We start from the raw sequence: 27,947 nt of genomic DNA on the forward strand, positions 1-27,947 counted from the left end.
TTTCTCAAAAATGAAAAACAGGGTCTTTTTTTAGTATCCCTGAAGGGACCTGGGTTTTATTGGTTAGAACTTCCAGTATTACAGAGAACTGAAATTTAAAGGGTACACTTTCAAATCATGATTTTTCAAGAATGTACAAATTTAAATGCTCCCCTTCTCACTTCTCCTCCCCAGCCCCACTCCAAAACTCTGGTCTCAGTGGTGAGAAGGCCCACTGTTCTAGAGATGAATATACATGGACCCAAAGTCCCCGGGGGCCCATCAGCTCCCTACTGCATGGAGGGTGGTTCCCATCCCCCTTCCCCTTCCCTCCATACCACATAGGTGTCTTCAGTAATCTGAGGGTCAGATCCTTTCCATTTTGCTTACCCCAGGCTTCTAGGTGGTCTGTTGTACTGTTGCTGGGGGGCCTGGCTTTTGTCACCGTGGGAACGGGTTCCCTGGGGATAAGTTTGGGCAGGAAATTTCTAACCGGGGCAGTAGGGGATGTCATAAGCCACAGGGTGGCCAAGCCTGCATCTGTGAGAGAATCTGAAGTCTAAGTACTGACAAGAACACAGGTAAAGTATGATGTCCAAAGAGGTCAAGAGATGAGTTTCAGGCCCTGGAATACCAGGCGCACCAGGCTAGCATTGAGAGAAGATGAAATCAGAGAAGAAACAAGTGAAAGTGAGACAGGCTGGGACCCTTTGCTGCAGTGCTTGCACCTGGATAAACAACTCCTCCAGCAATAAAATACAAAGAAACTATAAGGGACTAAAAATAGCTGTGCGCATGCAGCAGTTGGGGCAAATTATAAACAACAAGATACAAAAAGACTAAGAACTCAACTGCCACTTCTGAAGAGCCCGGAGCAAAAGCAGGTAAGGAACCAGCTCGCCCCGTCCAGCTCCCTGAGTGCACAAGCAAGGGAACCTGTTACTTGTTCTAGCTCCCTCCTGATCACTTTCTGTTGACTGCGGAGGCCAAAGAACCCTGCTTGGTAACAAAAGGGATCCCAAAATATTTCCACCAGCACTAGCTGGTTTGTGCTGCTCGCTCTGGTACGTGAATGCATTAAGTTAACTCCAAGGGCCAGGGCAGAGCACATGGGCTCAAAATAGTGGATGGACTGTACTGAAGAACAAGAAATATCTCTTCACGACTGTCCCAGCCATGTCCATTCTATTACCGATCATTCTACCGATCATCTCTATACAGTTTCAATTCACGGAGATATGGTTTAGAAGACAACTTTCGCAATGATGGTTGTTTTTGTCATTCTTAGATTCATGCCCATGAACTACCCATAGCATAAAATGGGAAACATTTATATGGCATCCAAAATCTTAATGCTTTACCACCTGTCATCATAATACAACTGGCCAAAAAATGGGATGGCAGAAGAATGGCTTTGGGGAGGATTAATTCAACTTCTAAAATATGCTGGGCACTTAGGTCCTCTTCTTTTGGATTTAATATTTAAATAACTTGATACAGTTATTAGACAACTTGGGTCTGTAAACATCTCAGGATAAATAGGGGTACATCCTCTTCTACCTTGCCATAGTTTGGATTTTCTTTTTTTTAATCAGAAATGAGGAGTGAACTTAAGAAGTAACTGCACCTGGGACTCCCCTGGTGGCACAGTCGTTAAGAATCTACCTGCCAATGCAGGGGACACGGGTTTGAGCCCTGGTCTGGGAAGATCCCACATGTCACAGAGCAACTAAGCCGGTACACCACAACTACCGAGCCTGCACTCTAGAGCCCACGAGCCACAACTACTGAGCCTGCGTGCCACAACTACTGAAGCTGGCGCTCCTAGAGCCTGTGCTCTGCAACAAGAGAAGCCACCGCAATGAGAAGCCCGCACACCGCAACAAAGAGTAGTCCCTGCCTGCTGCGACTAGAGAAAGCCCACACGCAGCAACGAAGACCCAACACAGCCAAAAATAAATAAATTTATTTAAAAAAAAAAGTAGTAACTGCACCTGTTGGCCAATTATTGTGAGAAAGAGAAATTCAGCTTCAACCAGGCTACAACTGAAATAATTGTATTTGGCAGCCGGTCCCTCATGTTTAAGTGTACAATATTTAATTACCCAACCACAGATAGCACCTTCAGATACTTATGGGTGTGCTTGGTAAGTGACTCATCCAATAAGGTCCACTGGGGTGCAGTTATAACCAGAATCCGATGTTCCACAGAAGTAATATTATGTTTATTTTATGCTGGAGACAAGTGGATTGTAACATCTGCTCTTGACGTTTTTAAAGCAAATTTCTGACTTGATTTTTTTTTTTGTGCAGGGTTCTGAGTTCTCAAATATATGTCTAAGTACTCAAGCATATACACATTTTTTTCTTGAGTATCAAAATGTTGGTTGTACTCCCTAGTTATATCTGTAGCTCACTCATGAGAGTAAATAGGGAGACCCTCCATAGGGGAGAGAATACAAGACCAGTTGCTAAATTTTCATAGCTGAATGTCAACTCTGCAGTCAGCACATCAGGAATCTAAAGCATCTGGCTCTTTCTTTTATCAGCAACGTAGAAATAGGCACTCAGGCTCTTATTAGAAAAGTCAAGTATGAATTCTCTGCAATCTAATACTCACCAAAGACTCAGGTGAGACACCTGACTTTGAGAGAGGCAGCCTAGAAAAACGAACTCTGCTTTTCCAGGTCAGAGCATCTCAATGCTGGCTGCACACTAGGATCACCTGGGGTGCTTTAAAAATACTTACGCCAGAGTCCTACCCTGAACATTTGATTTAGACTGTTTTAAGGGTTTCCTGGGGTCGGGAACCACTATTCTAGAACCTTGCTTCTCCAAGTGTGGATCAGGGACCAGCAGCATTAGCATCTCCGGGGAGACTGTTAGAAATGAAGTGCTTTTGAGCCCCACTCCAGGCCGGCTGAATCCGCATCTGCTATTAAAAAGGTTCTCAGGTGATTATAATGCATTTGCAAGTTCGAGAATCACTTTTTAAAAGAAGGTTCTAGGAGCTCTTCATATTGTCAGCTCATGACAAAGCAGCCCGTCAGCAGACCTCTCTGTGGAAATGCCTTAACTGAGCCCCAGCTTCATGATGTGCCTGAAGATCAGTATAGTCCATTGGTGTCAACTATACAACTCTCACCAAAGACGTTTTCCCCATGATGCGCCCAATATTCCTTAATCAAGAACCCATGCAATGAAAGTCCTCTTACACTTTAATGACAGAAAAAGCTCATGTCACCACATGCATTTAGTTCCTACTTACATATAATTTTAAAGCCTGTAGAGACTCTAATTCACAAAAATCTCTGAAAATTGTAGGTGTTCTATATCAATGGGCTTGGCGGTACTCTTATTTCATAAACTAAATCTCTGTGGAGGCCACAGAGTTACACAATCATTCCAATAATTATGTAAACTACTTCATTTCTTTGGCCATCAATAACAGTCCACAGGAATTTCGAAAGATGGCATCATTAAGTCATTAAAACACGTCCCCAAGTAACCATTAGTGGATGCACCTGGAGTGCTCTCCACTTGCTTTAATACCCATCTCCCTGCCACTCAACTGCAAGTCAGCGGTGAGAAGTGGGAAGAGTATAGACGAATGGTTCTTCAAGTAGGGCTCCAGGACTAGCAACATCACCTGGGAACTTGTTAGAAGTACAAGTTGTCAGGTCACACCCAGACCTACTGAATCAGAAACTCTAGGGGTGGAATTCAGCAGTACATATTTTAACAAGACCCTAAGTGATTCCGATGGATGTGTGATTTGAAAACCACTGGGAACATTCAGTGTGAGGGGAGCTCACAGAATTTTCATTTCTAACAATTTCCCAGGTGAAGCTGATCAGTAAACTAAAAAACCACTGTTGAAGAGCATTGAGAGGGAAAACAGAATAAACATTATTCAAAGCCATTTTAGGAGGCTTTTTAAAAATTCTAAGAATTTTAGTTTATTTTTCAAAAACTCAAAAATAGGCCGTCTTGGGTTGAGTGTCCTGTGAGGAGCTTCAGCGCATGTCCTGAGCTGAGGTGTTGGCTCAGCCGTTTCACAAGGGACTCTGGTCTGAAGGGCTGGGGCAAGGCCTCTGCATGGGGCCCGCTATGAGCAACAGAAACAGACTAAGCACAAAGCGAAAAAAGTTGGAAGGGCTAGGCCTGAAGTGAGATTACCAGATTTATGTACTTTCCAGATGAAATGTGGATTCTCTAGCAACAGGAGCTGTGTGGCTGACAGCGTCTTGGTGCTCCAGCCGGGTGTCAAGCCTGAGCCTCTGGGGTGGGAGAGCCGAGTTCAGGACATTAGACCACCAGAGACCTCCCAGCCCCATGTAATATCAATTGGCAAGAGCTCTCCCAGAGATCTCCATCTCAACCCTAAGACCCAGCTCCACTCAATGACCAGCAAGCTCCAGTGCTGGACACCCCATGCCAAACAACTAGCGAGACAGGAAAATATACCCACCCATTAGCAGAGAGGCTGCCTAAAATCATACTAAGTTCACAGACACCACAAAGCACACCACCAAATGCAGTCCTGCCCACCAGAAAGACAAGATCCAGCCTCATCCACCAGAACACAGGCACCAGTCCCCTCCACCAGGAAGCCTACACAACCCACAGAAACAACGTTAGCCACTGGGGGCAGACACCAAAAACAACGGGAACTACGAACCTGCAGCCTGCAAAAAGGAGACCCCAAACACAGTAAGTTAAGCACAACAAGACAGAGAAACACACAACAGATGAAGCAGCAAGGTAAAAACTCACCAGACCAACCAAATGAAGAGGAAATAGGCAGTTTACCTGAAAAAGAATTCAGAATAATGATAGTAAATATAAAAATCTTGGAAATAGAATTGAGAAAATATAAGAAACATTTAACAAGGACCTAGAAGAACTAAAGAGCAAACAAACTATGATGAACAGCACAATAAATAAAATTAAAAATTCTCTAGAAGGAATCAATAGCAGAATAACTGAGGCAGAAGAACGGATAAGTCACCTGGAAGATAAAATAGTGGAAATAACTACCACAGAGCAGAATAAAGAAAAATTGATGAAAAGAACTGAGGACAGTCTCAGAGACCTCTGGGACAACACTAAATGCACCAACATTCATATTATAGGGGTCCCAGAAGAAGAAGAGAAAAATAAAGGTACTGAGAAAATATTCGAAGAGATTATAGTTGAAAACTTCCCTAATATGGGAAAGGAAATAGTCAATCAAGTCCAGGAAGTGCAGAGAGTCCCAACAGGATAAATCCAAGGAGAAACACAGCAAGACACATAATAATCAAAGTATCAAAAATTAAATACAGAGAAAAAATATTAAAAGCAGCAAGGGAAAAGCAACAAATAACATACAAGGGAATCCCCATAAGGTTAACAGCTGATCTTTCAGCAGAAACTCTGCAGGCCAGAAGGGAGTGGCAGGACATATTTAAAGTGATGAAAGGGAAAAACCTACAACCAAGATTACTCTGCTCAGCAAGGATCTCATTCAGATACAACAGACATATTAAAACCTTTACAGACAAGCAAAAGCTAAGAGAATTCAGCACCACCAAATCAGCTTCACAACAAATGCTGAAGGAACTTCTCTAGGCAGGAAACACAAGAAAAGGAAAAGACCTACAATAACAAACCCAAATAATTAAGAAAATGGTAATAGGAACATACATATCAATAATTACCTTAAGTGTAAATGGATTAAATGCTCCAACCAAAAGACAGAGACTGGCTGAATGGATTCAAAAACAAGACCCATATATATGCTGTCTACAAGAGACCCACTTCAGACCTCGGGACACATACAGACTGAAAGCAAGGGGATGGAAAAAGACATTCCATGCAAATGGAAATCAGAAAAAGCTGGAGTAGCAACTCTCATATCAGACAAAATAGACTTTAATATAAAGACTATTACAAGAGACAAAGAAGGACACTACATAATGATCAAGGGATCAACCCAAGAAGAAGATATAACAATTTTAAATATTTATGCACCCAACATAGGAGCACCCCAATACATAAGGCAAATGCTAACAGCCATAAAAGGGGAAATCAACAGTATCACAATCATAGTAGGGGACGTTAACACCCCACTTGCACCAATGGACAGATCATCCAAAATGAAAATAAATAAGGAAACACAAGCTTTAAGTGAAACATTAAACAAGATGGACTTAATTGATATTTACAGGACATTCCATCCCAAAACAACAGAAGACACTTTCTTCTCAAGTGCTCATGGAACATTCTCCAGGATACACCATATCTTGGGTCACAAATCAAGCCTTGGTAAATTTAAGAAAATTGAAATAGTACCAAGTATCTTTTCTGACCACAATGCTAAGAGACTAGATATCAATTACAGGAGAAAAAAAAAGAACCAAAAAATACAAACACATGGAGGCTAAACAATATGCTACTAAATAACCAAGACATCACTGAAGAAATCAAAGAGGAAATTAAAAAATACCTAGAAACAAGTGAGAATGAAAACACGATGACCCAAAACCTATGGGATGCAGCAAAAGCAGTTCTAAGAGGGAAGTTTATAGCAATACAATCCTACCTCAAGAAACAAGAAAAATCTCAAATAAACAACCTAAACTTACACCTAAAGCAATTAGAGAAAGAAGAACAAAAAACCCCTGAAGTTAGCAGAAGGAAAGAAATCATAAAGATCAGATCAGAAATAAATGAAAAAGAAATAAAGGAAACGATCGCAAAGATCAATAAAACTAAACGCTAGTTCTTTGAGAAGATAAACAAAATTGATAAACTATTAGCCAGACTCATCAAGAAAAAAAGGGAGAAGACTTCAATCAACAGAATTAGAAATGAAAAAGGAGAAGTAACAACTGACACTGCAGAAATACAAAGTAACATGAAAGATTACTACAAGCTACTATATGCCAATAAAATGGACAACCTGGAAGAAATGGAAAAATTCTTAGAAATGCACAACCTTCCAAGACTGAACCAGGAAGAAATAGAAAATATAAACAGACCAATCACCAGCACTAAAATTGAAACTGTGATTAAAATCTTCCAACAAACAAAAGCCCAGGACCAGATGGCTCCATGGGTTAATTTATTCAAACATTTAGAGAAGAGCTAACACCTATCCTTCTCAAACTCTTCCAAAATATAGCAGAGGGAGAAACAATCCCAAACTCATTCTACGAGGCCACCATCACCCTGATACCAAAACCAGACAACGATGTCACAAGAAAAGAAAACTACAGGCCAATATCACTGATGAACATACATGCAAAAATCGTCAACAAAATACTAGCCAACAGAATCCAACAGCACATTAAAATGATCATACACCATGATCAAGTGGGGTTTATCCCAGGAATGCAAGGATTCTTCAATATACGCAAATCAATCAATGTGATACACCATATTAACAAATTGAAGGATTAAAACAAATGATAATTTCAATAGATGCACAAAAAGCTTTCAACAAAATTCAACACCAATTTATGATTAAAAACTCTCCAGAAAGTAGGCATAGAGGAAACTTACCTCAACATAATAAAGGCCATATATGACAAACCCACAGCCAACATCATCGTCAATGGTGAAAAACTGAAACCATTGCCACTAATATCAGGAACAGGACAAGGTTGCCCACCCTCACTGCTATTATTCAACATAGTTTTGGAAGTTTTAGCCATAGCAATCAGAAAAGTAAAAGAAATAAAAGGAATCCATGTCGGAAAAGAAGAAGTAAAACTGTCACTGTTTACAGATGACATGTTACTATACATAGGGAATCCTAAAGATGCTACCAGAAAACTACTAGAGCTAATCAACGAATTTGGTAAAGTAGCAGGATACAAAATTAATGCACAGAAATCTCTTGCATCCCTATACACTAATGATGAAAAATCTGAAAGAGAAATTGAGGAAACACTCCCATTTACCACTGCAACTAAAAGAATAAAATACCTAGGAATAAACCCACCTAAGGAGACCAAAGACCTGTATGCAGAAAACTATATGATACTGATGAAAGAAATTAAAGATGATACAAACAGATGCAGAGATATACCATGTTCTTGGATTGGAAGAATCAACATTGTGAAAATGACTATATTATCCAAAGCAATCTACAGATTCAATGCAATCTCTATCAAACTACCAATGGCATTTTTCACAGAACTAGAACAAAAATTTTCACAATTTGTATGGAAACACAAAAGACCCCGAATAGCCAAAGCAATCTTGAGAAAGATAAACGGAGCTGGAGGAATCAGGCTCCCTGACTTCAGACTATACTACAAAGCTACAGCAATCAAGGCAGTATGGTACTGGCAGAAAAACAGAAATACAGATCAATGGAGTACAATAGAAAGCCCAGAGATAAACCCACACACATATGGTCACCTTATCTTTGATAAAGGAGGCAAGAATATACAATGGAGAAAAGACAGCCTCTTCAATAAGTGGTGCTGAGAAATCTGGACAGCTACATGTAAAGGAATGAAATTAGAACGCTCCCTAACACCATACACAAAAATAAACTCAAAATGGATTAAAGACCTAAATGTAAGGGTAGACACTATCAAACTCTTAGAGGAAAACATAGGCAGAACACTCTATGACATAAATCACAGCGAGATCCTTTTTGACCCACCTCCTAGAGAAATGGAAATAAAAACAAAAATAAACAAATGGGACCTAATGAGCCTTAAATGCTTTTGCACAGCAAAGGAAACCGTAAACAAGACAAAAAGACAACCCTCAGAATGGGAGAAAATATTTGCAAACGAAGCAAGTGACAAAGAATTAATCTCCAAAATATACAAGCAGCTCATGCAATTCAATATCAAAAAGCAAACAACCCAATCCAAAAATGGGCAGAAGACCTAAGTAGACATTTCTCCAAAGAAGATATACAGATTGCCAACAAACACATGAAAGGATGCTCAACGTCACTAATCATTAGAGAAATGCAAATCAAAATTACAGTGAGGTATCACCTCACACAGGTCAGAATGGCCATCATCAAAAAATCTACAAACAATAAATGCTGGAGAGGGTGTGGAGAAAAGGAAACCTCTTGTGCTGTTAGTGGGAACGTAAATTGATACAGCCATTATGGAGAACAGTATGGAGGTTCCTTAAAAAACTAAAAATAAAACTACCACATGATGCAGCAATCCCATTACTGGGCATATACCCTGAGAAAACCAAAATTCAAAAAGAGTCATGTAGCACAGTGTTCACTGCAGCACTATTTACAATAGCCAGGACGTGGAAGCAATCTAAGTGCCCATTGACAGATGAATGGATGAAGAAGTAGTGGCACATATATACAATGGAATATTACTCAGCCATAAAAAGAATGAAACTGAGTTATTTGTAGTGAGGTGGATGGACCTAGAATCTGTCATACAGAGTGAAGTAAGTCAGAAAGAGAAAAATACCATATGCTAACACATATATATGGAATTTAAAAAAATGGTTCTGAAGAACCTAGGGGCAGGACAGGAATAAAGACGCAGATATAGAGAATGGAGTTGAGGACACGGGGAGGGAAATGGGTAAGCTGGGACGAAGTGAGAGAGTGGCACTGACATATATACACTACCAAATATAAAACAGGTAGTTAGTGGGAAGTAGCTGCATAGTACAGGGAGATCAGCTCGGTGCTTTGTGACCACCTAGAGGGGTGGGCTAGGGAGAGTGGGAGGGAGACGCAAGAGGGAAGGGATATATGTATATGTATAGTTGATTCACTTTGTTATACAGCAGAAACTAACACAACACTGTAAAGCAGTTATATTCCAATAAAAATGTTAAAAAAATAAAGTCTAGAGAAAGAATGCTTGGTTTTAGGTAAAGTTTCGGGAGAATGAGAAAAAAGTGGGTAATCCCTTACAAACGCGTATTTTCAATAAAGGCCTTCCCCCTCAACTAGTAAACCCAGGCTTGTATAGTACATATATATGGACATAATGTTGATAATCACCAGTTTATTATTAAATGTCTTCTGGATGATTGATACTGTATGGTGAACTTCTCAGGGAAAGAAAAGGAAAAGGAAAAGTAGAATAAAAAGAAAGAGAAGCAAAAAAAAACAAAAAAAAAACCCAAAAAGGAAAACCTCGAAAATAAAGAGAAAAAATTTTTGTCCTATTCGTTCAGACAATGGCTCCTTCGAAGCCGCTGTTTTCTAAGAAATTCTACCTCAGGTTTGTAAGGGCTCAGATACTAACATTATAATTTCGGTAGAGACGTTATCTCCTGAATAATCATTTAACAAATGGAATGTGGTGAAAGGAATATGAAATTCCATAAAAGATAATGAGTTTGAGTGGAAATCATGGAAGCCAGCAGCCACCTTCCCCTCAGGTTATCCTCCCTGAAGGATTTCTGTAATTCCAGTGAGTGGAGCACAGATTCCCCAAAACCAATATGAAGTCTGCTCTGCCGGATTTGGAAATCGCAGCACGCAGGGCTCTGCCCCTACTACCAACTCCAGAACCTCTGCTCAGGCATCTGTTGGCTCTTGGCAAAACAGGGCTTCCTGTTCAAGATACTGTTTAAAATGGCTCATAAAAGGGTTTTTGGACATAACCAGTCCTTGCAAAGCAATATTTTGATGATTAAACTGTAAATAAATCAGAAACATATGGAGCTAATTTCCCTTGGGCTTGGCAAAACACACTTTGGACTGTTTTCCGTCCAGAATTTTTGAAGGATGGTTTCAAGTGTTTGTCGAATCAAACATGGCTTCATTTTCCCTAGTTCCCTTTCAGGCCATGGCAGTTTAAGAACAAGACAAAGATTCCTTAAGGTTCCTTTGTCTTCGCCTTTGTTCCTAAATTACCAGATCTCTATACAAATGCAGAATTTGTTCACCTAAGAGTCACAGTTGACTATCTAGTACAGTTGCCAGCAGCATTGCAACTCTCTCTCTTTCGGTTTCAGAATAGTTCAAGAGATTTCTTTTTAATTTACAAAGGAAGGGTTTCAGACTTGGGTTATTTCAAAGAATAGAAACTCCCTTGTAGGTGAACTCTTTCCCACTTACCTACAGAGATCCAAGCTATCTGTTCTCGAAATGTCTGGCCTTTGAGCTCTTTGGGCAGAAGCATTTTTGATGGAGTTCACAGTTCTGGAGGGCACTTTCCCTGTGGCCAGAAAGAATGCTCACCTTCTGGACATCTTGGGGGGGCATTTTAGAAAGAAAGAAGGAGCTCAAGATTCCGACAGGAGTCTTTTTTTTTTTCCTATTACATACTGTTTAAAAGTTTTTTAATATAATAAACAGCTCTGGCGTTTCTTAAACGAAACACCCTCTGTTTTTGGATACTATTATATCTCCAGGCAGAGTACTACTAGGAGTCCTGTGGAAATAACCCTTAATACCTAAGTGTTGAGGGAATGTTTAATTTCTTAATGTCTCAAGGACATAGGCAAATAAGTCTCGATGATACAGATTTGGGAAACAATGAGAGACTTTATATCTTTACAAAAGTTCAAAGGTAACTGATATCCAAGAGGAAACACAAAACAAGGATCATGTTATTTTATGCCAGGTTTTCCAAATCTAATACACAAATAGCATAATCATGTTTCCTCTGTTAATGAGAACATCTGTAAATAAACCATAACATTATTAATGTGAATTGTAAGAATGATTATGAGAACAATTCTTCTTTTTTAAATTGAAGTATAATTGACTTATTATATTAGCTTCACGTGTACAACATAGTGATTCAATATTTTTATACATTGCAAAATAATCACCACGATAAGTATAGTTACCATCTGTCACCATGCAATGTTATTACAATATTATTGACTATAATCCCCAGGACTCATTTATTTTGTAACCGGAAGTTTGTACCTTTTATTCTCCCTCACCTATTTCACTCATCGCCCCATGGCAACCACCAGTTTTGCTCTCTGTATCTATGAGTCTGTTTCTGTTTTGTTATGTTTATTTGTTTTTTTAGACTCCATATATGAGTGAAATCATAGGATATTTGTCTTTGTCTGTCTGCCTTATTTCACTCGGCATAATACCCTCTAGATCTATCCATCTTGTTACAGATGGCAACATTTAATTCTTCTTTATGGCTGAGTAATATTCAGAGAATAACATGTATTACGTTCTAGGAATCCTTGAAATGTTCAAACTTTTTAAATTAGACAGCACAATATAACATAAAGTGTCCCATTTCTGAAGCTACCAAGTAAGTTTACCCCTCTGCAACATAAAAAGACAAAAAAGAATAAAAGCTAAAAGCTAGGAGAGAAGAACAACATTCTTGTGGGAGAGAAGAATTTGAACAAAAACATGAAAGTAGGAAAATATGCAGTGTAAAGACAGAATATTGGAAAAAATAACATTAAAAAGAAGAAACTAGAGAACAAGATACGGTATTATTAACATTAATGCTTCTCTTCCTCTAAGATCTCAAATTCCAAAACTTCTCTTTGGTATTACAACCTCCAGGGTCACTCTGCCTGGGTTTGAATCCTGTTCTGTTGTTTATAAGCAGGGTGTCCTTGAGCAAGTTACTTTACTTCTTTGAGCCTCACTCTTTTCATCTGTACAATGGGCATAATAGTTCCTGAGATCATTTAGCTAGAGCCACTTAACAATACCTGGAGTACAGTGATGCTCAAAAATTAAAACTGGCATTTCTGTTCTCAAGCCCCAGCCCTTAATCCCAGTTGAACCTGCTGTTTACCCCTCCTGCAACCATCCACCCTCAGGCTCTCCTGATTCCAATAGGTTATCACCTCCACCTGACTTCACACTCCTCTCAGACCTCTTCCTGCTCTTTGCCCTCCATGTGCAATCAGTGGCCAAGTCCTGTTGATTCTACTTCCTAAACCATTTGTAATTCACCTCCTCTCCTCCATTCTTCATTGCTACACCTGGTCCAGGCCTTTGTTAAGTTATTACAAATGTATATCATCACAATATGACATTTGAATCTGACAGACTGGGTTTGTGCCTGTTGTGTGGCCTCAGGCAAGGTCCTTATCCCTCCCTCCTGACCCCAGTTTATATCTCTGGGGAGAGGGTGTTACCATTGTCTTATTTATTTATTTATTTATTTTTAATTTATTTTTGGCTGCATTGGGACTTTGTTGTTGCGTGTGGGCTTTCTCTAGTTGCAGCGAGCGGGGGCTACTCTCCATTGCAGTGTGCAGGCTTCTCATTGCAGTGGCTTCTCTTGTTGCAGAGAACAGGCTCTAGGCACGCGAGCTTCAGTAGTTGTGGCTCGCAGGCTCAGTAGTTGTGGTGCACGGGCCCAATTGCTCTGCAGCATGTGGGATCTTCCCGGACCAGGGCTTGAACCCGTGTCCCCTGCTTTGGCAGGTGGGTTCTTAACCACTGCACCACCAGGGAAGCCCAACCAGAGTCTTCTTGATATTCAAAGTAGCCTTGTTCTATGAAGTCACTGTGAAAACGGAATTAGTGAACACTGAACCATTGTTCCTAGGAGAAATATAGGGTTAGGTTCCTGGGAGCCTCTGGTCACAATGTTTTCATCAACTGATCAATGTATTGTGTCTTATGTGTGGTTCTGTTTAAAGACACCTTGTTTAGTATATATTGTTGATCCATTAACCTTGAACTCATGGCCGACGGCACTATGACATGTCTGAACAGGCATATCTAACACACATATTGTCTCCCTAAAGCACATCACAGCCTTCTTGCATGGAGGGACACTAGACAGCACTTCAGCACTACACATGGGGACCATTTTAAACAGAGAGATCACCAACAAGAAGCAAAAAAAAAGTGAAAAGCATGAGACTAAATAGACCACAAAAATGACACTTGTTTACAGTATGAGCTGAAGCGAAAAGGCAGAGTATCACCTTCTTTAACTTCACTGGGAATGTACCCGTGGGGCAACTCTGCACACGTCCATGGATGACTGAGAAAGTACCAAGAGTACTGATTTTGGGGTCACAAATAAATTTTAGCGAATAAGCCAGATTTGCAAATACAGAATCTGTGCAGAATGAGGACGGACTGTATTTGTACCTGTCTTGAGGTTTGCTGTGCAGATTAAAGGCAATAATCTAAAGAAAAGGCTCAGCAGCTACTAGGCACTCAACAAGTGAGACCTATTTATGATCATCATCATTACTGTTAACCTTTACCATGTTCTCCACCACCACAGCTGCGATGTAACCGCAGGGTGCACTCACCATCTCTCTCCATTCACCCCGCCCTGCATCTAGTTTCAAGCTCCGACCCTGCCATTCTCTGCTGGATATTCAGGTTTTTTCCAATGTTTCTACAACTGGTTGTTTTCTTCACCCTCTCCTCCAAAAGAACTGACCTGGCCTCCTGGCCTCACGTGCAATCCAGGTGTGCCTTCTTCTACAATTTTGCTTCCCGCTTATTACTCCCTCTCCTCTCTTGGAAATGTCCTCTGCCCCCTCACCCTTCACGCTGAAATATACCTATTCAGCCCTCAAGACTCTTGTTAGAAACATTTCTAAAAGCTTTTCTAGCTGGAATTAATATTTCCCTCTTTTCAACCTCAATAACCATTTTTTTCTGTTCTCGTGAAGTTGTCATTTTCTATACTTTGTTAAAACTTGTATGGACATGTTTTATTTCTCTAGATAGATGTGGGTAGATCTGATTCATCTTACCTTGCAAAACTCTTGGCATTAACACCCTGTCCTTAGCTGCAGTAGATAGTAAGTGCTTACTGATTGAATATAATAACAGCAACAACAAAAACTCCAAGGTAGGGCTTCCCTGGTGGCGCAGTGGTTGAGAGTCCGCCTGCCAATGCAAGGGATACGGGTTCGTGCCCCGGTCCGGGAAGATCCCACATGCCGCGGAGCGGCTGGGCCCGTGAGCCATGGCCACTGAGCCTGCGCGTCTGGAGCCTGCGCTCCGCAGCGGGAGAGGCCACAACAGTGAGAGGCCTGCGTACCGAAAAAAAAAAATTAAAAAAAAAAAAACTCCAAGGTAGTTATGTTTTATTTTGTGCTTTACCAAACACATTTTTGTTTGAGAAAGTCTACATATGAACAAACCAACTTAAATAAGAGTTCCTAATCTATGTTATTGATTTACATGAAAGCCAAAGGGAACCAATACTGGTTTTCTTAAAATCTGATGGTTTGTTCCTGAGTCTGCATCCTTATCCTTTTTAGCCTTTAGGTCCTTTTTCTGGCAAGTCATGAACCTTAAAATCAGGGCTAAATAATACAGGCACTGATATATTCTGAATTACATCATAGTTCCTTTCAACAGTTCCTTTCTAATAACCCAAACGAGAGTACTTGACACTTAGAGAACACATTGCATCCAAATAGTTTGAAAGTTGGGCAGACTGATTTGGTGCACTAACCCATGACTTCCCCTGCCTCTGGAATGGATCCTGGTGAAAGAGGAAAGCTACTAGTAATGGAGTGAGTTCTTGTTTGTGCTGAAATGGTACTGGGAAGGATCGGGAGGTATGATCATGATGCTTGGGGAACTGATTCTTTCCTCTTGGGCATTGGAAGCACACCTTATTTTTAAGGAAAAAGGACACAATGGGGTTTTTACAAGTTACTAAATATGTGCTTCTTTGTTCCTCCCAGTATAATTTTTCACCACCATCAGTTGTTTAAAAAGGAAAATCAAGGTACGTGTCTTGCTTGCATGATGTCCTCATGTGTCCTGTGTGGCTCTAGCAACCACACTGCTAATAGGGAGCTACAATGTGCCCCACCAGAGGACGCAAGTGGTCCAACCAAAGGGGCAGCTGTGAGTGGGGAGGGGGAGAGGAAGGGAGGGGCACACCCACCCTTATCCGTGTACACCTGCGAATCAACTGCTCCTCCCCTGACATCACTTTCTCCTTCATGCCTTTTCACGCCTGTGAATTTAGAATAGGCATCAGCTCCCCTCACTTCCCATATTTGTGGGGTCATCTCAGCCACGAGCTGGGCCCCATATCCCTTTCTCTGAAATCAAAGATCTGAAATTTAGGAAGAAAGTAATGTGTACGTATCACTTACAAATCATCTTCCTCTCTATCCACAAATTCTGTTCGTGGAATAAATAAAGGTGCGTGTGTGCACGTGTGTGTACGTGTGTATGTGTGTGTGTATTTCAGGTAACCATATCACTGAATATCATGGTTCCTACTGAAAGGGAACTGGGAAAGTTGGGGACTGACTGAGGAAATTGTGGAAAGTATGCATGACCACGCTGCGCACGGCAGGAACCCAGGTTGTAGGATCAATTTTTGACTTCCTTTAAGAGACAGAATATGGAAAGGAAGTGGGAAACTAGCCCATGAAATGCCATAATCCTTTTGACCTCAGAGGAGCATCTAATCCCAAACAATGTTAAATTCATCCTCCAAGAATAGCTTTCACCATAGAGATGCAAACTTGCTAGGGACAATCTGCTGGTTCTTTGACAGAACACCCAGGTGGAAGTGAAACACACAAGGTCCTCACTTTTCCTCTTAGTTGAAATATGCCTGAAAGTCAAGTTACTCCTGAATCTTGGCCCAGGTCTACCAGGCTACCTTCCAAGGCATGGTCTCCCTATGGTTATTCAGAGATATCATTTTCCTTTAGACAGATGCCATTTTCTTTTATAAACCTTCTAAATTCCTAGAACAAGAATATACCTTTTAATTAATAGCTATTATAGGATGAACTGTGTTTCCCCCAAATTCATAAGTTGAAGCCCTAACCCCCAGTACCTCAGAATGTGACTGTATTTGGAGATAGAGCCTAGAAAGAGATAATAAAAGTTAAATGAGGTCATATGGGTGGGGTCCAAATCCAATAGGACTGGTGTCCTTATAAGAAGAGGAAAAGACACATGGATTTGCACACACAGAGGAAAAGCCATGTGAGGACACAGCAAGAAGGTGACCATCCTCAAGAGAGGCTTCGGCAGACATCAACTCTTCCAACATCTTGATCTTGGACTTCCAGCCTCCAGAGATGCGAGAAAATAAATTTTTGTTTTTTAAGCCACCCCAGCTAGTGGTATTTTGTTATGGAAGCCCTAGTATAACAGTAATTGGTTATTCATTAGCTATGGATTATCCAAAGGGATTTTCTTCTGCATTATTAAGAAGAAAATTCTGTTTCTTAGTCATACACACATTCTTTCCTTTTGGGTCAATTTTCCTTAATACTGTATAGTTATGGACACCTGCCTGATAGGGCCAGATGGAGTTCAAGTTCTCAGCATTGTGGAGGGGAATGTTCTAAGGGTCTGTTATCTCTCTAGTTTTGACACAGTATCTCATCTGTTCCTCTCAGTAGCCTTGAGTGTAGGGTAGGAATTATTGTCATCTTTTCATAAATGAGGAAACAGATTCAACTGAGTGATTGACCCAGGACTGAACTCATAACCAATTCTTTCAATCCCACTCTCTCTGCTGTTTCTCTCACGTTCCACTCTTTTTTTCCCCTTTTTCCTTAGCATTATAATATTTCCAAATTTGGGGTGCTTTTACATTTCAAAATTTGCTTTGTTATTTTTGAATCTAGAATCTTATTTTTCTGAAATTCTATTGGATTTTTTTCTGTTTCTCTTAATTTTAGACGTTGGTATTGTCCTTGTGGTAGATTTCTTAGAAGAAGTCACTCTATGCTATTCTTCACTCTGCCATTTTATGACCTATCCCAAGTGGGATTTTTTATTCAGTTAGTTTCCTTGAGAAACCCAGGCGATACCTAGAAGACCTTTTATGAAATCCCTTCTCTTAACCCCTTCCCTGTACCAGTGGATTCTGAATTTTGCAGGAAACTGAATACCTATGGAAGGCAAAAGTAAAGGTCTTTTGGCATCTTTACCCTTTGGATTAATTACATGACTGTCTTTGGACTTTATAGTATATGATGGGGAGTTTGTTTTATGGGAGGCATTAAATCCCTGTGTTAGAAGTCTTCAAAGAGAAAACAGAAACACAGTCTTTAAGGGGTTGGACAAGGGCAGCAGATTCTGTATTGTCCCCAGTGGACACTTGGAACTGGGTACTCATGGTCACGACCACCCATCGGCATGAGCTGGCCAAGTAGGAGACACCTGTAGGGACTCTGCACTCAGCAAGTTCAGGAGGAGAAAAGGGAAGAGCCACAACTAATAGCAGGGCTGAAGCAGGGAAAACCAAGCCTTCAGCACCAAACTACAATACTTCCCTGGGAAGGTTATCTGAGGCTTTCTAGAGACAAGGGCTACTTTGCCCTTGTTAAACCACCCCTGATGTGGACGCCCAGCAGGACGATCAGGAGGGGTGTGATCCAGGGGTGGGGCACAGAGTCTGGGGACAAATATCCCCCATCTGATGCTGCCACTGATGTCCTGGGTGCCTTCAACTACTTCAATGGATTCTTCTGTGTAAAACATGGGGATAACGATGCCTCCTCATAGAGAGGAATAGACGTGCTAATGACTTAATTCCAGAACATTCTGAGGATCACCAATGTTGATCTAAAGTTGCACAGCAAAGGGGAGGCGGGGATGAAGTGAGAGAGTGGCATGGACATATATACACTACTAAATGTAAAACAGATAGCTAGTGGGAAGCAGCCTCATAGCACAGGGAGATCAGCTCGGTGCTTTGTGACCACCTAGAGGGGTGGGATAGGGAGGGTGGGAGGGAGCCACAAGAGGGAAAGGATATGGGGACATATGTATACATATAGCTGATTCACTTGGTTGTACAGCAGAAACACAACATCGTGAAGCAATTATACTCCAATAAAGATGTAATAAATAAATAAATAAAGTTGCACAGTATATGCTTTGTCTCTGGCATATCAAAAGGTACCATAAGTGATAACAATAGTAACAGCAGATACTGATTATTAGACGCTAACAGTGCCAGATACCATACTAGGTGCTGTTGTATTCACACGGTATTTTATTTACCCCATATAACCTCTGAGGTAAGTACTATCGCTATCCAATTTTACAGAGGAAGAAACTGAGCCTTAGAAAGGTCAGGAAACTTGCCCAATGTCACTCACTGAATAGGTGGCAGAATTGGAATTCGAACCTAAGTCAATCGGAACACCAAAAAACTTATGCTCTTAAGTTTCTATGAGAACTGGATTTTCAAGAGCTTCTCAATTTCATACCTTCTGACCAGTTGTCCCATAAACTATTTAACTGTCCCCGAGACGGACATCTAAACTGCAACCTGGCATCTGAACTGCATTTCCCAAACTGTCCCTCACACTGAAAGTAACGTAACATAAAAATCCTCCGTAAGACTACAAGTCCTGAGTCTTGGTGTGAAATATATGGGCACCACAATTTAAGCAGATTACCAAATTTTCGAGAATTAGAGAGGAAGAAAGCGCACTCAACACAAAGTGTTCAGAGCATCACGTACTCTTCTGTGATTTAGAAGGCACTGCTGGATCTTGTGGTGTCTGGAAGTCACCCTTATGAATTTCTATCCTCATTATATTATTGAAGTGCAGAAATGCAGATTTCCAGCAAGTTTCAACAGATAGAAATCTGGATGAAAGGAACTCACTGTGCTGACATTAATTATTTAAGCGGTACTTTCTTGAGGGACTACCATGGCTTGCAAAAGGGGCTCCATAAACTGTTTTCTTATATTATGAATATTTATAATGTTATGCTGTCGATATTTCAAAAGTGGGCTTTAATTAGAAACCTCGCTATGCTACGCCTTTTGGTTTTGCTGTCATTGTTTAGTTTTGTTTGTTCAGCATCAGAAGATGGGGGTGTCAGGGCCACAGTACAGAGAGGACTCTAGAAATTCACCATCAGCTAAGTTTTTTCAATTCCCAAATACGGTCCATGATCTAAAAGATTTAAGAACCACTGACTCAAGATCATTTTTATTCTAGTACCCAAATATCCTCTCGCAGTGATAACTGTATCAGTCTAAGGAGTTGTTTATACCAGACATATTCAAATCACATAATTTGCCCAAAACTGGGAGTAGGATGGGAAAGAGGGGAAGGGAAGGGCAGCAGAAACATGAACACATCTTTGCAGGCATCATTCTTAAGCACATTTTCCCTCTGGTTCTAACATCCCCATATTTTGTTTAGAGCATCTTCTGTGGTCAAGAAGAATAGCAATTAGAAATGCACTCTTCCATCCAGCTCATTACAAATAACTGAATTTCGTTTCCTTTTATGGCTGAGTAATATTCCATTGTATATATGTGCCACATCTTCTTTATCCATTCATCTGTCGATGGACATTTAGCTTGCTATTGTAAATAGAGCTGCAATGAACATTGTGGTACATGACTCTTTTTGAATTATGGTTTTCTCAAGGTATATGCCCAGTAGTGGGATTGCTGGGTCATATGGTAGTTCTATTTTTAGTTTTTTAAGGAACCTCCATACTGTTCTCCATAGTGGCTGTATCAATTTACATTCCCACCAACAGTGCAAGAGGGTTCCCTTTTCTCTACACCCTCTCCAGCCTAGAGTCTGTCATACAGAGTGAAGTCAGAAAGAGAAAAACAAATACCATATGCTAACACATATATATGGAATCTAAAAAAAAAAAAAAAGGTTCTGAAGAACCTAGGGGCAGGACAGGAATAAAGACGCAGATGTAGAGAATGGACTTGAGGACACGGGGAGGGGGAAGGGTAAGCTGGGACAAAGTGAGAGAGTAGCATGGACATATATACGCTACCAAATGTAAAATAGATAGCTAGTGGGAAGCAGCTGCATAGCACAGGGAGATCAGCTCGGTGCTTTGTGACCACCTAGAGGGGTGGGATAGGGAGGGTGGGAGGGAGATGCAAGAGGGAGGAGATATGGGGATATATGTATATGTACAGCTGATTCACCTTGTTATACAGCAGAAACTAAAACACCATTGTAAAGCAGTTATACTCCAATAAAGAGGTTAAAAAAAAAAAAAGAACTCTTCCAAACTCACATCCTGCCTATTTCTCTGGTTCTCTAGGACCCAGTGGGGAAAAAAAAAAAAGAATCTTATTCATGCCAAGTGAGCTGTTATCAGTTTGCTTATTGATTTTTATCCCCACGCTGTAAACCTCAAAATGCCACAGCCCCAGTTGGGATCCCACCAAACCCATTCCTTTACTTATCCTTTCATTTTCCCAGTCATCTTTCTTTTTGATCCTTGACAACTTCTCCCTGCACCCACCTTCCGGGAATTAACAATTGCCCATTCAATTTTCCCTCTCCTGTCTCTTTAAGTCAGAAACTTCCCTAGGTTCCTAAGCGCTGGCGGCCTCCGCAGGCGTTCAGGACTCCCAGCAAGTCTCCATGGCAGTGAGATTTGCAAGTGAATCTCCCTGATCTGAAAAAATAGCACCAGTTTCCTAAGCGATCTCTGACTTCCAGACATCTACAAGGGCACCAGTGGGTTTCAAGACATCCAGTGAACCAAGTCCGAGGACTGAAAAACCAAATCAATTGATAGCGGCAGCTCCAAAAAGGGAAAAGTCCCCAAACTGAACAAAATACAAAAGCAATATAAAATCCAACTAAAGGGCACACAAACAGCAGTGAAATGCTTTAAGATTCAAATGCCTACCTCACAGATTTCCCAAAGCTCTCCGCTCACACAGGCATCCTCCGCTGCCTCTGCTCTCTGGCTCCCCAAAAACTATGTTTTCTTAGCCTGAGCAACAGTCTTCTCAAGTGTCAGGCTCTGAAATACACATGCTACACACGCTCCGACAGCCTCTCCGTGCCAGGTAGCCCCTTCTCCTTCCTTCCCAGCCCCGGGCCAGCCCATGCCAATTCCCCGACAGGAGAGCAACTCCTCCATGGGATGGAACTGGGGAAGGGAAGAGCGCAGACAGGAGTTGGGGATCAATTTAAGTCACCAAGGACCGGGGGGCCACCCATCCAGGCGGGAAGGGTCCATCTTATCCCTTTCCTAACCTTAAAACCCCTCCACAGAAGGTTTCTCCAGCCTCGTTCAGATCCCTGAACAAGTTGGCAGACGCCTCCTGGCGTCCCCGGCTCGCACCCAGACCCCTCCAAGGCGGCAACCCCCAGCCTGCAGGACGCGGACAGCTTCTTACCTTTACAAAGCCCCGCTTCTTAAAAGCCTGGCTGGAGCCTCCAAGGAGTTCTGCGTTTTCCTTGACATTGGAAGCCACCAGTTTCAGAAACAGGGCACATTTCTAAATGAAACAGAAAGTAACCCGGGAACCCAGGCCAGACCCCCGACCTGCACTTGGCTTTGGCTCTCCGTAGCCTCTATGAGTCCTGGGACTCAGCCAGCCCGCCCAGCTGTTTCAGCCCGGAGAGAATTCAGAGGAAACTGCAGCTTGCAAGTCTGGAACTCACGGCCTGGGCTTTGCTTTTTTTTTTTTTTTTTTTTTTAGTATTTGTTGAGCTTTTTAACATGCAGTTTGTCTCCTTCTGCAGGGAATTACTCAGTGAGCCTGTCACCTGACTCACAGCAGCTCCATTATATAATTCAAACTGTGTTACTTGAGTTCCGATCAGAAAACCACACTCCCCTTCCCCCGTCTCCCCTCCCCCGCTTCCTTGGCGTGGAGGGAGAGGCACTCAAAACACCAAACAATGAAAATTAATCTTTCTTGAAACTTTAGTGGAGGGCTTTCCCTGGCAGTCCAGTGGTTAAGACTTCGCCTTCCAATGCAGGGGCTGTGGGTTCGATCCCTGGTCGGGGAGCTAAGATCCCACATGACCGGCAGCCAAAAAACCAAAAAAAAACCCATAAAAAAACAGAAGCAGTATTGTAACAAATTAAATAAAGACTTTAAAAATGGTCCACATCAAAAAAAATGTTTAAAAAGAGAAGAAATTTCAGTGGAGCGGCTGCATTTTTGCAGTGTATTTCTATTTCCCTTTGCTTTGATTTTTCTCCGGCAGAGGACTTCCTAAATGCCAATGCTGAGTTAGCAGGGATTTCTCAAGATGTAACATCTCAAGATGTAACTGTAGCAGTTTCCTTGACTTTCATTTAGGGTGGCTGTCTGCAGATGAGGTAAATCAGCCAGTGGGTTTGCAAATGACAGAGCGCATCATCAGTTGAACAGCCTCAAGTAGATTTATAGCACCTGTGCAAATGAACTGCAAAGCCTAGAATGTTTATTACTTTAGCCACAGTATCTAAGTTCCCTGAAATGTCAAAGGGGTAGATTGGGTTGAGAGGTCTTTAGCCAACCCCCTGCCCTGACCTTAATCTTCCTAGACCCTCTCCGGCCACCTCAAATGAGCATAACATCCAACTGAAAATTGCATGCTTGCTATGCAAACACCACTTAGTGGCCAAGCCCCATTCTCTACTATCAACAATGTGGAAATCCTTAAGGCCAATCTAGATGGATACTTTGAAGCCAGCACTTGGGTGAAAGTAAAAAAAATTATTTCAGTCCCATTTTCCCCTTCTTAGCATCTGTCATCTCTGTTCAGATGATATATATTGAGGAGCAAGTATGTTAAAACAGAATTGACCCACGAATGAGATCTTTGAGAAATTTAGGTGGCATAAATAAGCATAACATTTAAAGCACCCTGAAATAATCAATGTTAAAAAACTCCAACCTGTTTGCTTTTTCCATGTCAAAGCTAGATGAACTGTATGCCTTGGAGGATCTGGGCTCCCAGTCTCCTCCCAGCCAGTGGAGACATTGCTGAATATGGGATATACTCCAAAAGGGCTGTTAACGTCTAGGGGAACAAATGCTAATATTGGTCACCTTGTTTTGGTTTTTCCTGGTCTGAGCTCTTTTCTCCCTTCTGCATTTCCTCACTCATATCTACCCAAGGAAATTACCCTGTCTTTCCCGCCAGACTCCAGCAGCGTACTAACAGTAGATACCATTGCTATATTAAACTGTGTGACATTAGACTGATACTGTGCCCAAAGAATAGCTTGCAAAATACTTTGTAACTATCTATCCACATATCCCTCTGAAGTGGGCATGGGATAAGCATTATTCTCTTTGTCCAGACCCAAAGAAAGCCAGTAATATAGGTGAGAATTAGAAGTCAAGTTTCCTACTCTCAGAGCTCTATTTTACAAAGGAAGACCAAGATACACATGAAAAAGCAAAACCAAAAACACATGAATGTGTAAACCTGAATGACAGATTGATGTCTGTTTATACCTTTCTCTCCAGGTGTGGTAAATACAATGTATTGTGGCAGTTGCTATGGTAACCACTTCTTTCTTAATGAGAATAAGGCTACATAGTAAAATATTAGAAAACATCAGGTGGTGAGCGTGGTGCTCCAAGGACAATGGTGCTGTAAGGACAAAGGACAACGCTGCCTGAAAACATGTCAGCGTCTCACACCCCATACCGGACTCCCTGCCATGTTGTGATGGTTACAAAATTCCTGAGCCCACCTGGGTGATGGGACCTGTCCCAAATAAGGAAACGCATCTGCCCTGTCCCACTCCCACCCTATAGAAGGAAGATATATGTGCCTCGACCAATGAGTAAACGAAAATTTCATCTCAGACCATTCCTTTGTTTTCTGGCTATAAAAACTGATCAATAGCACATGTTCAGGCTTGTCTCTCCCAGACTACTAGGAAGTCGGCCTGCTGTTCTGACAGGGACCCTTCCCTCTAATAAATTCGATCTTCTTTACATTCTGCCTAGTGTCTGGAAATTCTTTTCCAACCCACGTTCGGACCGCAACAGTGAGACCCATACTAGTAATGGGAAGAAAAGCAATAACGCAAAATATACCTTTGGTCTGAATATAGTCCTGCAATATTGACACTGCAAAAATCAAATTTCCTAGACCAGCGTTGTCCAACAGAAATACAGTATGAACCACGTATGTAATTTAAAATTTTCTAGCTGTTGCGTTAAAAAAGAAAAAAAACTGGTGAACTTAATTTTGGTAATATATCTGCTTGACAAACACCAGCTGTCCAGCCCAGGGGCCCATCTACCTCTTACCTCAAATCATATCTATTCAAAATACTGTTTCAGACTTCCCTGGTGGCGCAGTGGTTAAGAGTCTACCTGCCAATGCAGGGGACACAGGTTCGAGCCCTGGTCCAGGAAGATCCCACATGCCGCAGAGCAACTAAGCCCGTGCACCACAACTACTGAGGCTGCACTCTAGAGCTTGGGAGCCGCAACTACTGAGCCCACGTGCCACAACTACTGAGCCCACGTGCCACAACTACTGAAGTCCACGCGCCTACAGCCTGTGCTCCGCAACTAGAGAAGCCACCTCAATGAGAAGCCCGCGCACCACAACGAAGAGTAGCCCCCGCTCACCGCTACTAGAGGAAGCCCACGCACAGCAACGAAGACCCAACGCGGCCAAAAGTATATAAATTAATTAAATTTTTAAAAATCTTTAAAAAATATTGTTTCAACATGTAATAATATAAAATTATTAACAGAGTATTTTATATTCTTTTCTTCGTACTAAATCTCTGAAATCTGCTATGAACTGTGTGTGTTTTACACTCACATCACATCTCAGTTAAGAGTAGCTACATCTCAAGTGTTCAATGGCCACAAGCGGCCAGTGGCTGCCACATTAGACGGCCCAGCTTCATGCTATATTTGGTCATTTTGGCTTCAAATTTGTTCTGTGAGTACACATTTGTCTATCTCTACTTGGAACTTTTAGAAAAATGAATTGCATTCATTTGGTTCTAGCTTTATGGCATAATTCAAGTGGTGTTCTCTTGGGTGGAGCAAGAAAATATCAAATAACTTGGAATTGAAATAGTATTAAAGATTCAGCTTCTTTTGTGCCACCAGAGGATCGTGAAGATTAAAAACAATAAACCTCAGGTTTATAAAAAGTTCTTTCCTTGGGTTGTCCCAATCGCCCAAGTTAGGGACCTCAGAGTCATGCTGACTGTCCTTTCTATGTATCCCCTCTCTCTGCCCTCTTCTATCAGCCCCTCATTGTTTTTCCAAGTCTGAGGACTTCTGCGATAATCTAGATGAACCCAAGAACTCGTGCCTGGTCTCCCTGCCTCCACTCTCCACCCATTCAAGTTCATATTCTATCCTGCCTTCAGCGTAAACATGCACTGAAAGCAGACATTAATCACGGAGCTTCTCAGGACTTCCCTGCTGGTCCAGTGGGTAAGACTCCATGCTGCCAGTGCAGGGGGGCCCAGGGTCGATCCCTGTTCAGGGAACTAGATCCCGCACGCATGCCAAAACTAAGAAGTCCGCATGCTGCAACGAAGATCCCGCGTGCCGCAACTAAGACCTGGCACAGCCAAAATAAGTATTAAACAAAAAATTCATGGAGCTTCTCAGCTTAAAGCCTTTAATAGCAACGTGCTAACTTTCAAATAAAATCCATACTCCTTGTCACGATATAAGGCAATCATCAACTGGCCTTCTCGGAACTTTCTGGCCCATCTCCTGGCTAACCATTCTTTAATTTTACCCAGGTCTACATTCTTGACTGTGCCATGATTTCCACGACTCCATGACTTTGTTTAAAGTCTGTTCCTTCTGCCTGGAATGTCCTCCCTTAAAATGCCTACCCCTCACCAAACAGCAAAATCCATCCAGCCTAGCTCCAATATTTACTGTAGCTTTCCTTGATCTTGCAAAATTAACAGCCAACTCATCTATGTTATCATGGCACTTTTATAAACAGATGTGTTATAACATTTATCACGTTCTATTATAATTATATGCTATGCTAGACAAAGATTTCCTCAAGAAGGGAAACCACAGACCACTTACTTTTGAATTCACCTTGGGACATAATAGGATCTCAATAAATGCCTAAGGGATTCCAATACTCTTTTCTTTCCATTTCTCCTTCTTCTAATTGTCTAACCACATGGTACATCATCACCATCATTACCATCACCATCATTACATAGCAGCCAATATTTATTTGTACTACTGTGTACCAGACACTGTGTTAAGCATTTTACATAAATTTCATTTAATTCCAACAACAAATCTACGAGGTAGGAACTTAGCCTCGATTTTTAATAGCGGTGGTATCTTGAATGCCATTTCATTCTTTCAACAGGTGTTTTAAGGTCATTCTTAGAAACACTGGTTATGACAAGTAGATATGCAGGTATGCTTCTCAAGAACGCAAGATTGCATACTTGGTCGTTAACTCATTTGTCAGCAGGCTACTGCATGTGTCTTGTTTTACAGTTTTAGTCTCTCCATCTCTTCAATGCTTCCAATTCTTAGCGGGCTGAGAAAACAGAAAACCTAACTTAGTCATATTTTGTGCAGAATAAGAGTATGGTGGCTTTGAGTAAGGGCATGAGAAACCCTGCCCCATCGATATCACAGGATGTGACGTTTAGTTTTGTTGCTCAGTCATTTTGGGGTTTACATCTGGCTCTTGAGTCATTTCCACATAATTCAGTTTAGTCGTGCTTTAAAAAGTGGGGGGATCGACACCAAATGCTGGTGAGAATGTGGAGCAACAGGAAATCTCATTCATCGCTGGTGGGAATGAGACATGGCGCAGGCACTTTGGAAGACAGTGTGGTGCTTTCTTTCAAAACTAAACATGCTCTTGCCTTGCAATCCAGCAATTGCACTCCTTGGCATTTACCCAAACGGACTGAAAACTTATATCCACTCAAAAACCTGCACACAGATGTTTAGAGTAACTTTATTCATAATTGTCAAAACTTGAAAGCAACCAAGATGTCCTTCAGCAGGTGAATGAATAAATAAACTGTGGTGCATCCAGGCGATGGCATATTATTCACGCTAAAAAGGATGAGCTATGAAGCCATGAAAAGACACAGAGGAACCTTAAATGTCCGTTACTAAGTGAAAGAAGTCAATCCGAAAAGGCTCCGTAAGGCACGATTCCAGCTATATGACATTCTGGGAAAGACAAAACAATGCTGACAGTAAAAAGATCAGTGGTTGCCAGGAGTTGGGAGGACGGGAGGGATAAGTGGAGCACAGAGAGATTTTTAGGGCAATGAAGCTACTCTATATGATACGATAATGTATGTCATTGTACATTTGTCCCAA

General features: G+C 41.4%; 1 protein-coding gene and 1 long non-coding RNA gene across 14 annotated transcripts in view; one reads left to right on the plus strand and one right to left on the minus strand.

The window, feature by feature from the left end:
- LOC125965553 (uncharacterized) overlaps window positions 1-27,947 on the plus strand; it is a 943,317-nt gene that overhangs the window by 304,204 nt on the left and 611,166 nt on the right. The gene's annotated exons all lie outside the window — the stretch shown is intronic.
- Window positions 1-27,947, minus strand: part of PHACTR1 (phosphatase and actin regulator 1) — a 548,258-nt gene that overhangs the window by 285,266 nt on the left and 235,045 nt on the right. For 7 of the 13 annotated variants that reach the window (XM_033434884.2, XM_033434879.2, XM_033434878.2 and 4 more), the window contains one exon: window positions 4,756-4,791. The exons of 5 other annotated variants lie outside the window; for them this stretch is intronic. In XM_033434884.2, coding sequence (XP_033290775.1) covers window positions 4,756-4,791 — 36 coding nt within the window. Of the gene's footprint in view, window positions 1-4,755; window positions 4,792-22,028; window positions 22,303-27,947 lie in introns of those variants that run through there. One more of the 13 variants, XM_033434889.2, reaches the window with a different exon arrangement.

This window comes from Orcinus orca, chromosome 10 (genome assembly GCF_937001465.1).
Source record: "Orcinus orca chromosome 10, mOrcOrc1.1, whole genome shotgun sequence".
NCBI lineage: Eukaryota > Metazoa > Chordata > Mammalia > Artiodactyla > Delphinidae > Orcinus > Orcinus orca.